This window comes from Gymnoscopelus braueri (genome assembly GCF_963280865.1).
Source record: "Gymnoscopelus braueri genome assembly, chromosome: 2".
Taxonomy (NCBI): domain Eukaryota; kingdom Metazoa; phylum Chordata; class Actinopteri; order Myctophiformes; family Myctophidae; genus Gymnoscopelus; species Gymnoscopelus braueri.
Window position 1 is genome coordinate 19,997,105 of NC_137604.1, and position 12,429 is coordinate 20,009,533.

General features: G+C 41.9%; 1 protein-coding gene across 4 annotated transcripts in view; it reads left to right on the forward strand.

Moving 5' to 3' along the window:
* The window catches only part of add3a (adducin 3 (gamma) a), a 133,381-nt gene that overhangs the window by 76,948 nt on the left and 44,004 nt on the right, over positions 1 to 12,429 (forward strand). For 3 of the 4 annotated variants that reach the window (XM_080453841.1, XM_080453840.1, XM_080453843.1), the window contains one exon: positions 8,455 to 8,696. In XM_080453841.1, coding sequence (XP_080309967.1) covers positions 8,502 to 8,696 — 195 coding nt within the window. In that variant the 5' untranslated portion in view covers positions 8,455 to 8,501. The remainder of the gene's footprint in view (positions 1 to 8,454; positions 8,697 to 12,429) is intronic. The other variant, XM_080453842.1, reaches the window with a different exon arrangement.

Below are 12,429 nucleotides of genomic sequence, written 5' to 3' on the forward strand. Positions count from 1 at the left end.
TTGAGAAATGGTTCACAGCAGCAGCACCCTGTAAACAGTTGTGATGAATATTCAGAGAGACAGCCACCTTTTGCCTAGATGGCCTGTGAACAGATCACACAGATGTGTGGGGGGGAGGGGGGAATAGCCAGGGTCACTATAGGTCACAGGGTGAGAGGTTGTTGTGGTCACCTTGCCTCAGGCTGCGGTCACAGTCTAGAGCTTTTCAGCAAACACAGGCTGAGCCGTCTAGCCGACACAAATCATTGGTGTATATATCAATTACGCTAGTGTTTACTATTTACCACTATTTAATTAACATTTGTGAAATGGCCAGTCCTGCGTCATTTATTTTCCTCTTGGCAGCCTTCTTAAAATGTGCTTGTTCATAAAAAAGATAATGTCAGTGCCCGATTGAGTTTGAACTAGGGCGATCATGACTAAAATGATAATCCTGATTAGTTTGCTGAATAATTTATGATTTATTCATAAACCATCATTGATTTGCTCATTGTGCTTATTACTGCCAGTGCCAATATCTTTGGTCAAATGGTACGTAATGGTGAATGTGGTGGTATTGCTCCTCTGTGCGTCTGATGACATTGATTGATTTATTGAATATTTTACTGACACATTTTTTAAAGTACAGCAGTACAATGAGTTAAAAAGATGGCTAATGGATGAGACACCAAAAAACCAAAGGCATGTCTCCATTGTGGTCCATTAAACATTCAACACTCGAGCAACTGGACAAAAACAACAGTACAACAGACAATACAAAATAAAATATAATGTTAAAATATACCGTTTTAAGCAGTTCATGATATAATATAGAAAGCATGTGGGGGGCCAGGGATTCAGCACATGGAGGATGCCACTCACAAGGGACATAGCAAACTCACAGAAGGGGTGAGCCGATTTCAAACCTGGGGGTATGCCAGCCAGGGAACAAATTCGGATGAGACCAATTTGAATGTAGGTGGAGTCATGATTTTAGGTCATTTTTAAACGTTAATAGGGACTTAATAACTTTCACGGCTGTTGGTAGAGCATTCCACTGTGTTGTAGTAGTAGGATGCATTCTTAACCTTGAGTGACTTGAACTGGGGGGGGGGGGGCAAGGTCAGAGGAACTCCCTCATATGTACATATTATGAGCATCCCCTACTCTGGAGAAGTAGTTCGCTAAGTACTTGGGAACTGCTCCTTTGAGTATCCGATGATGACAGATGGGTTGTTTACTGTTCAGATTATTAATCACTTGAGGCCTTTTTCATACTTCTACAAGTAATGCTTGTGTTGTGAGCTTGTATTTTTGAGTAATAATGAGGAGACCAGGCCAAGGTGCGACAGCTGACCAAATAAGATGTTCAAATTAGTTGCCAATGCCAAGTTTCACGATTACATAATTGTGAAACATAAAATCGTGATTTTTGTCTTTCGATTAATTGTGCAGCCCTAGGGTTGAACTGTGACTTTTGGCCCCTAATAGATTTATCTGGACCTGACCAGGGTGCGAGAGGAAGCACAGCTGAGCTGGGTAAGACGTCTGCCTGGAAGTTTAGAGACAGAGAACGATCGATTGACAGAGGGTTCAAGCCAAGATTTCTTTATTGTTACGTCTTGTGTATAGGTACATAAAAGTAAAAATGTGTTGAAATGTGTTGTGGCTCAGACATCGTAGCAGCTGTAATAGTAATAATGTATGTATTAACCACTCCAACAATGTTGCACAAAAATATCAAAAATAGTGAGTTTGTAGATCGGCTGTTTTCGCTATTTTTCGAATAACTGTTGCACCCTTAATGGAGAGATATGATGGCACGTGCCAAGGCCACGCTTGCCGATGTGAGTGAACAGGGATGGGATGGAGCAGCGGTTTGGGGCGTGCAACAGTGTGTCTGTTTGTGGTTAGGTCATCTTGTCCCCCCACATTTGGCAGAGACATGAGAAAGAGCCGTAATGCAGGCCTGGCTTGTGGTGTAAACACTGGGGGAGAGATGTGTGCGTCATGTGTGTTTTGTAAATGTGTGGGTGTGTGAGCTGTGTGTGTGTAACTTTTATTTTGGAGATGCTGCAGCTGTTGCACTCGACCTCGACTGTTCTTCCTATCCAGGACATTTTGATACAGTCTCTTGCTCTCTCATCATCTTTCTGCATAGTTTGGTTGATTAATAATGGCATTAATTTGTAATAGACTAATAGCATATTAGTGTCTCCTTTTTTTTGGACCTTTTCATCCTTTCTAGTTCATCCATCTTGTTACCACTTAACCCATTGAGACCTGAATCCGATTCTACATGTCTCCTAAATCCCAACAGTATTCTGAAAAACGTATGTTTCTATATCAGTGGTGCTCAAACTTTTTCATGTCAAGGACCCCCAAAATTATATGAATTTGGCCGCGGACCCCCATCAAAATATTTTGTTCCAGGGACCCCCCAGAAGCAAAGATTTGAGTTAAAAATGTTCGCTTTAAAAATATATATATTCACAGATTTGCACACATTTTCACGATTTTTCAAAAATAGTAGATCTACAAGCTCGTAGCGTGGCACTCGGTGCCGCGCTATGAGCTTGTATATCTGCTATTTTTGAATAGCCCAAAGTGTAAAATAATGCTTTTTAGCTCAAATCAAAAAATGACACAGTTCCAGGTCTTAATGGGTTAAGCCATTAATACCTGGAACGCATCTGTGTCACTTTAAGATGTATTTGGCTATTCAAAAATAGCAGATATACAAGCTCATAGCGCGGCACCGAGTGCCGCGCTACGAGCTTGTAGATCTTCTATTTTTGAAAAATCTTGAAAAAAATAATATTTAAAAAAAAAAAAAAACTGTTAGGATTTAGAAAACATTTAAAAGAATCGCCTCAGGTCTTAAAGGGTTAAAGGGATACTTCACTTTCGGGCCGGGGACACATTTAAAAAAAATATTAAAAATAAATGAAAAAAGTTATGGAAAATTCATGGCCCCCTCACGACACGCAGTGTCCTACTAATGTGTGAGGGGGCCATGAATTTTCCATAACTTTTTTCATTTATTTTTAATATTTTTTTTAAATGTGTCCCCGGCCCGAAAGTGAAGTATCCCTTTCCTATACTTAGTTGATCAGAGTCCCCCAGGGGTCTCTATAGGGGTTTATAGTATGCTTGTTCCTGTTTTCTCTCTACACTAAATATCTTTGGCGAACATAGACATTCATGAGCTTGTAGATCTTGGTTGTTTTAGCACCAGAATGTGGATGCTTTATTCACCACACTGTCCACCACTTTTCCACCTGATTATCTTTATTAATACCATTGTAATTCCAGCAGGCATTTCATCCACACAACAAAAGGGGTGTGATAGCCGGTTTTCACTTTCACTTCACCACGCACTTAAGGCTTTCATGGCCAGAGCCAGGTGCTTCTGTTTTGTGCTGTCGTGCACATAGCGGCATGAGTTGTGATTGGTCTACTGTTGAGTGGACATACTGTACATACAGTACAAAACACTTTTCATGTTAGGACCCCCAAATTGATATGTATTAGGCCGTGGACCCTCATTTGAAAATACTTTGTGCCAGGGACCACCATAAGAAAATATTCTATTACTGTAGGTGGGGTGATAACAGTGAAACCTATGATCTGAATTATATATTCTCTCATTAGGCTAACCTTTTGCTGGTGAAACAATAGTTTAATAGTTTAATGACAAACTGTCCCTCTTTTTGCAGGGGACCCCCTGGAACCACCTCAAGGACCTCTGGGGGTCCCCGGACCCCACTTCAAAGATGGCTTGGCCTACGGCCACGCCATAAAAGTCATGTGCATTATGCTTGTTGCAGTAGAGTAGAGGGCACAGCGCCCAAAAACAGACCAGCTGCTAAAGGATAGGCTTTCATGCATTATATTACCTCAGAGCTGACTATAGGCTTTTGAGGACTTGCATAATACATACCTAAAATGAGTGCCTACAAATAGTGATGAAAATTGGCATCGGCTGCCCCATTAACGCGAATGTTGTATCTATTTCTATATCAGTGTTCATTTTCCGCTGTCGCCTCCTGCACTATGCAGGGCCACTCAGTAAGCAGAACAGAGCTGGCAGGAGGATGAATTCAATATCAGGTTATGTAACATGCAGCACCGCCCAGCTTCCTGCAGTTTAAAGAGTCTTTGGGCTTATTGCGTTTCCATGTAAATCTCAGCCATAGCAGGGACACCATAGAGAGATAAATAGGGTATACCTATATGGATTCAGTGGTTTACGATGGAGAACATTTAGATTTTAGGCTTGGCTTCTATACACTCGTTGATCTCTTAAGCTCCACCCTTCCATCTCAGGTTCAGAGGGACCATGCTATTGGTCATCAGGCTTTGGCTTGATGGTGGCATGAGCAACATAACAATTTTGTCCATTGTCACTCCCTGCACATCTGATCTACAGTATATCTATAATCTTGTAGATTGGCTATCTTCACTATTTTTGCATGACACAGTCGCGCAATGAAGTATAAAATAATGCTTAAGTGGTTAATCGCTTGGTTGATTTAAATTATAGCGGTTTAATAATATTTTTTTAAACTTCTCGATTATTCGATCAATCAAAAAAATTATTGATATAATATTCACTATGACGATAATCCATAGTTGCAGCCCTACTTTAATTATTTGTCTTGTGAAGAGTATTTACTAAGCATGAATGCTGTTTTTCTACACTTGCCTTGCATTCAGATAAACATCATATGAACAAGTGACACTATCACTCAGCTACAGATTGACAGGTGCGACGGAGGAGAGACCAAGGGCCGACCAACATAGCAGAAAAGATTCCCGCCCACCGTCTTGCTCACTTGCAAAAAGAAAATGTAATGGGAATCACAACGTTTCAGTCCGGAAACCTTATTCAGGTTATCTGATCAAGATAACCTGATGAAGGTCTCCGGAACGAAACATTGTGATTCCCATTAAATTTGTATTTGCAAGTGAACAAGATGGTGTGCAGGATTCTTTTCTTCTAAGCCATCTAGTGCAGCCACAGACGTATCAGCCTCTAAGTAGCTCTTTTAGATCAGTTGGCTGTTAAGTGCCTTGCTCAAGAGTAGCTGGGCATTGGGCAAGTATTATCGTCCACTATCCGTGCCCTGGTTTTCAGTCAGAGGTTCTCAAACCTTTTCATGTCAAGGACCCCCAAAATGATATGTATTTGGCTGCGGACCCCCCATCTCAAAAATATGTTGTGCCAGGGACTGGTTATACACTTCTCCAGAGCATCCTACGATAATAGTGGCAAGAAAGACTCCTACATTGACCATATTAAAAGCAGTGAACTTGAGTAAGAAGTGCACTGGTTAAAACATTAGCTATGCTAGACAATAAATACAGCATAGAATATTTCATAATTTTACCTATAGATTGTAGAAAACATGAGTAACAGATTGTGGAGACAATTGGTTGTGGCTGCCGGGAGCTTTCACTTTTCAAGCCACTAGCTTAATTTGTATATAGTTTGCACAGAGCCATTTAATCGGATAGATATACACCTCTGGTCAATCACGGAAGGAAGTCTTTCATGTAAATCTGGATAATCCTGCAGTCGGTGCACTTTCAGATTTAAACAGCAGTGTTGTGAGACACAGTTGCCACTCTGTATGGGTCTTTATAGACATGCATGAATGGGGGGGGTAAGTGGTGACTGTTTAGTACAAACTTGTCACCTCTTAATTTCCAACCAAACTTAGCTTTTATAATCAGTGAATCAGGACTTGAAATCCCTGATGATTCTTGGCAGCTGGCAGTTAAAAGAATACATTCATCATCTGTCTGCATCAGACATGGACTACTTCAGTTCAAAGTGTTTCATAGGTTACATCTCTCTAAGAGCAGACTTGCTGAGATCTACCCAGATGTCGATCCGACTTGCTCCAAGTGCAATCAGGCTCCAGCCACTCTCTGCCATATGTTCTGGTCATGCCCATCATTATCACAATTTTGGCTTTCTGTTTTTGAGACCTTTTCCTTTATCTGTGATAAAGAGATCAGCCATAACCCCTTGGTTGTGGTCTTTGGAGTGGTCCCTGGTGAAATGACAGTATCTGTCGCTCAGTTTGACGCTATAGCCTTCTCCTCTTTATTGGCTCGACGCCTTATTTTGTTCAATCGGAAATCAGCCATTTCTCCATGATCACATCGACACTGGGTCGGAGACGGAGATGTGAAAACTTGAGAAGCTTAAATATTCCACCAGTGGCTCTGTCCAGAAATTCTACAAGGTTTGGCTGCCATTTTTCGAAAATTCCCGGCTGGGGACACTAGGTGTTGGACGGTCAATCACTAGATGGACAATTTCTGTATGGCAAGTGATAATCTGTATGAGAATGACAAGATTTTTCTTTTTTTTTTACTTTCCTGTTTTGGTTTTGTTACTGTCTCTTTTTATTTGAGATATTGTTAATGTACTTTGTGGTTATATATAGTCCTGTGGTGTATGTATGTATTGTTTTTGAGAAGTTTTACAAGCAGTTTCAACGAGACTAGCTTGGCATCTGTACCCCTTGTAAGGGACCTAATGGCTCAGGCATAATATACAGTATCTATGGCTAGGCTCCCCAACCCAATCCACAAGTTGTGTGTGTTTCAGTCTCCTAATCTGAACCATCTTTTTTAAGTGGCATTTGACCTGAATGAGCAGCTTAGCATTGCAACGGCAAAGCCCATCCCCTTGCCCTCCTCCTTTCGCAGAGTATTGAATCAACAACAGAAGTGGATGGGAGAAAAAGTAAGAAAGGAAAAAAGAATCAAAGAAAGAAATCAGATAGGCTTCCCTCCTGCCACAGTAACCTTAAACTTCAGTAGGCCTGTTGTCACATGACCAGCGGGGTTATGAAAGCATTCACCGCTGGAAAGCCCAAACAGACTTTATCATCCTCTCTTGTCTTCTCTCTCTGTCTCTCTCTTTCTATCTCTCTCCCATGTCCACCATCTGTTAGGCCAGACCATACCATTAGCCCCACCACATCCCAACAGTTTATCCTCTAGTACCTGCAAAGAACCCTGGGAAGTGCAGGACTGCAGGGTTTTTTCCCCAGTTTTTTTCTTTCTTTCTTTCTTTTCCTCCTTTCAAATTTTACTTCCATTCTCTGGTTATTTATCTATCAGCACTTAAACTCATAACTTTATTGGTCTCTACCCTTGGCCTAACAAGTGGTTTGCTACTACTGTGACAGACGAGCTCTCTTTTTGCTCCAACTGCTCCGAGTTTCTCTTTGCAGGTGATTTGTAGGCGGAGCTGAATGCTTCGTCAGGAGAGCATGAATCTGTGGTGGGTGTGGCAGAGCCAGGCAGACTATAGATTTGGGTTACTCTTTAATAATTTATATATCTCAACACTTCCCACTCCACAGTTCTGTACTACACTGTTCAATGGAAACCATAGTATGTGTTTTGACCTTGGTGTGTGTGTGTGTGTGTGTGTGTGTGTGTGTGTGTGTGTGTGTGTGTGTGTGTGTGTGTGTGTGTGTGTGTGTGTGTGTGTGTGTGTGTGTGTGTGTGTTTCCTCCGCCTTTGTTACAACAGTGGGTTTGTAACACAACTTACTGTGTCCTGTGGAATACTTTTGTCATGCCAGCTGATCCAACGTTATGGGGGGGGAGTCAACAAACCAGCACCCGGCCATGACCCTGACAGTCAAATAAACTCTCATAGTAGATTTTGTTTGAACTTGGCTACTTTTGTGGGTGTGTGTGGGGGTGTGTGTGTGTGTGTGTGTGCATGTCCATTTTGTAACCGCAAAAATTAGCTTATAGAGCATGTGTATGTGCTTCTGTTGGCACCAGACTACATGGAACAAAAATAGTGCTATATCAGGACAGTTTGGACAGTGTTTGAGCTTACTGTTCCTGTAAGGAAGACAAACAGACAGGCACACATACACACACAATGCTGCCGTTTCCTGGCTCGTTTTCTGTCTGACTGTCACTCCCTGCGCCCTCCCTCTCAGCACTCATCTGAATTGGGTGACTGTCCTGATTGATGGCTGTCCAGCTGCCATCTGCAAACAAACTCCAAAGAGAGAAACAAATTGCATTATGTTTGCGTGAATAGTTTGACAGGCGCCAGCACACTTTTCTACACTTGTTGTTATGTGAGAGATGTAATGTCATCATCTATCATCCACGTCTGTCTGACTGTCTGTTGCATATCTCGAGAACCATTCATCCGATCAACGTCAAGTGTGAAGTCAACCGGTTGAGCGCTTCACAATAACCCTGCAGGTGGCCATACCGTGGTTCTCGAGCAGCACTTTCAAGTGCCAGGCAGTTGGGCCATAGTTTGTCAAAAGTTATTGGAATAAGTGCTCAGGCGCAATTTTCTTTTACGTATACAATCACAAAAGGAACACTGTTCCCCCTGTCTTCAAGAGAAAACGATAGAACCAAAATGATAGAACCCGTCCTAACCTTTCCCTCCCTCCGTCTGTCCTCTGTGCAGGTGAGAAGAGGAGTGCCAGTGAGGAAGCACAGTGCGGTAGATCCAGCATGAGCGCGGACGGCCGTCAGGAGGTGGTGACCACCCCTCCCCCGCCCGGCGGAAGTACCAAGGAGCGCTACTTTGACCGCGTCGACGTCAACGACCCGGAGTACATCAGGACCAGGAACATGTCGCCCGACCTCCGGCAGGATTTCAACGTCCTGGAGCAGAAGAAACGTGTTACACAGATCCTGCAGAGCCCTGTAAGTAAATACTCTGATGGGAGGATACCTTGTCTAGCATGTGTCTATATATTAGAGCCCGACCAATGCTGGATTTTTGGGTTTGATGCCAATCCTGATTTTGGAGAATCCTAGACCACCAAATGTTTTGACCGATATTTTGTCAAAAGTGCAAAATGTTCTGATCAATTTGAAACATTGTATTGATTTGATTAAAGTACATTTTTAGAACATTTGACTTAAAACTTAATTTCTTCTAAATACGATTGAACAAAAAAAATGCCCTATTCAAATAATTTAAAATGGCCAATCTATATGCTCGTTGTAAAACGTTGTGAGTGTGTAGATCTGCTATTTCTTTTTTTTTTACATCTTGAGAAAAAAAAGAAAAGGACAAAAGGTCTGGCTCCAACAACAACACATTTTGCGTGCATGTGGGTCTACAGAGAACGTTTGAGAGGCATGGCTGGCTGTCAGCGGCCTGCTAGAACCCTAATATAACCGCAGCCTTCCTACCACACCCTGGGTCAGATTGAGTGTCCTCTGCTCTGCTGAAGCAAACAGGTCTATGGGGGAAACAGGAGATATTTTCTTGTTTAGAGAAATAAGTTCCTGCACTGAGCCCAGATTGTGTTTCTTATATCGTTGCTGTCGGGCAGAAACCACCTATCTCCATATTCGAACTTTTTGTGTTTTTTTCGTAAATTAACGGCCTTCTTGATCATACTACAGTGTCACACAAAAGCATCAAAAGTAGCAGATGCACGAGCTCGATTTGAGCTTATAGATCTGCTACTTTTGCTACTTTTGAATTTGAATCCTGAAAAGTAACAGTTTTTGGACATGCAAGGTTTCCACCCGACGGAGACGATGGGTTTGAAATAGAACTGTTGGTCGCATGTTGATCAAAGGCAACCGATTGTATGACGGCTAGTCTGCAAATAGCAGAAATGTTTCATGGTGAACATGTGAATATGCTGTGTTTAACCCATTCAGTCCGGGAACGTATCTACAAATGTTTTCTAAATCTTAACAGTTTTAAAAATATATATATTTTGCTATATCAGTGGTTCTCAAACTATTTTTTTGGGACCACCCAAATTGATGTATTTGACCGCCGACCCCCATCTCAAAATATTTTGTTCCAGGGACCTCCCCAGAAGCGAAGATTTGAGTTACAAAAATATATATATATTCAAAGATTTGCACACATTTTCACGTTTCGTAAAAAAATAGCCAAAGTATAATATAATGGTTATAGCTCAAATCTAAAATGACACAGATGCGTTGCTGGATTGAATGGGTTAATGCAGTGATGCTCCGTAGTACATCTATGAAATGTAATTCTCAACCAGCAGAGTTTTACAGTACATTGGTCCCATATAAGTGGTTAAATCCATGCTCTACTATAGTGCGGTCCAGGGATGACATATTGTTCTAAGCAGAAGGAGGAAGATAGCACCTTCCCGGTTGCCAAAAACAAAAGCCTGGATGGGATTTTTACATTGGACTTTGGATTATTGCCGGAACTAAGCTCTCTCTCACAAAAAAAATCTGTTTGAAAATCTTAACAAATTAACAAATGCTTTTATGATTTCTGAAACGCAAAAACATGCCCAGAAACTCTCTTGTGTTAACCACGGATCTTATTTTAATCATTCAACCCAAAAAAAAAATCTATGGAGATTGAATTGATTTGATTGGAGAACCGGAAAGTGCAAAAATGCGAAGTAACTCGATATGGGGTTTTAGGACTACAAACATGGGCACTCTGTTGAGCTACACATTGAATAGAACTCTGCCTATGTTAGTGCCTGCCATGCTTCATCAATCCAGCCGTACAGAGATTTACAGAGATGTCGGGGCAAATCTGAACCCAATGCTCTTATACTATACTGCCCTTTGGACATGCAGTTACATCACCTTTTTGTCTTGTTTTATGTCTGCCACCCCCCTCAAACTCCTTTATGCTATCAGGAGTATTTGCTCAGCGGTATTGACTCAAGGTGGGTCTGTAGCTGAAGTGCACATTACCAAATTTACGATGGGACCTCAAGTTTGAAAATGTGCAATGTCTCTTTGCTCCTTTTATGTAAGTTTGAAGATTTCCTGAGGAACTGTGGACAGTAAGGGCAGAGCTCAAATTGAAAGGGGGTATTGTAATGTTAGAGGTTAGGTTTCAGCATCATAATTGGGGTAAGGTTGAAGGTTTGGCCTGTGTTATTGAGGAGGAGGAGGCTTTTAGAGAATGAATGTAGTTGAGAGACTATCCTCACAAGTACAGTAACACAGGATTGCATGTGTACATGATTGATATTGCATGGCCGGTGGTGGTTTGGCTTGTTCTTTTTAAAGCCCTAAATACGATCCACATTCTGCACATGCCCACTGTGGTTTGCTTGGCGGGCTTTTCTTTTCTTTGCCAGCTGTCTGGAGAGGCAAGAGGCTGGGTGCATGGTGCGTGCGTGTGTGCGTGCCTGTGCACTGGTGTCTGTATAAGTGTCATATGTGTGTCTTAAAGGTATTGGTCAATGTTGCCAATTAGAGATTAGGATTGTGTGTGTGTGTAATGTGATCTCCTTCTGGGTTGATGTGGTTTTGAGTGGGATGCCCTGAATCAAAGCAGTAACCCCCCGGGTTAAATGCTTTCAGACCCTCCCATGAGGACGGGCCTGCAGCACTGTGCCCTCTCATATGGAACCACAACAACAACAATAAAACAAATGATGTGTCATCACTGGGATGTGCACACGTGCAGTCGTGCACTCTTCTCTCTTGTTCCAGCCATCCCTCTTTAGCCTGATTTATGCTTCGTTGTGCGTACGAAAATGGCCGATCTACAAGTTCACAACTCGACGCAGATACAACGTGCTGTGAGCTTGTAGATCGGCTATTGTCGTCATAACACTGTTGTATGACGGAGAACATTAAGGATCTCTCTCTGTCTCTCTCTCTCTTCTGTCTTTGGTTTGTTTTGTATCCAGTGTTCTGGGGCTAGCAGCAGCAGCAGCAGCAGTCCCAGATTACAGGTTTCTAAGCCTATATTTAAAGACTAGAATAGAATATAGACAGGGTAGGACTGGACCAACAACACATGTGATTCATGTGTTGTGGCCCTGCGTCCGTCAGTGGCAGGCGGAGTGTTTTGAACCTGTGCTTTCCTTTGGAAAGGTGACAGGCTTCAATGCAAAAGGAGAAATCCACCATAAATAACCTTCTCTTATGAAATGATTGGTGCCACTAAAGTTACAATCACTGTGGAATAATGATTGAAGTCATATTAGTTTGTTGATGGCTATCATGTCACAGTTAATTACAATTCAATGGAGAATTGGAGATTTGTTGTGGCTTTTCATAAAATGTGTACATTTAAAAATGCCAGTGTTCGATTGTTTTTCAGTATTCTGCCTGCTTTGAGAAGAGTTACTCCTTGTGAGAACATGGAGTATAGATACTGACTGCAAATTCAACCCTGTAGGAGATTATATCTAGGCTTCCTCATGGCCCCTGGGACTATTCGTGACCTCTCTGTCTCAACCGTTCACATTATTGGGTTTAGAAACATGAGATTAAATCAGATGGAATTTGACTTGTATTTCCACTTCCACATGCTGATTCTATTCTAAGCCCCTACTCATCTTTTTATACTTTGCTTCAGTTCTCTCCTGTCCTCTCCATGGCCAGAGCTTTTTAACCACATGAACCCCTAACGTCCCTATTCTGGGCACAACTTGAAAATGATCTGCTATTTTTG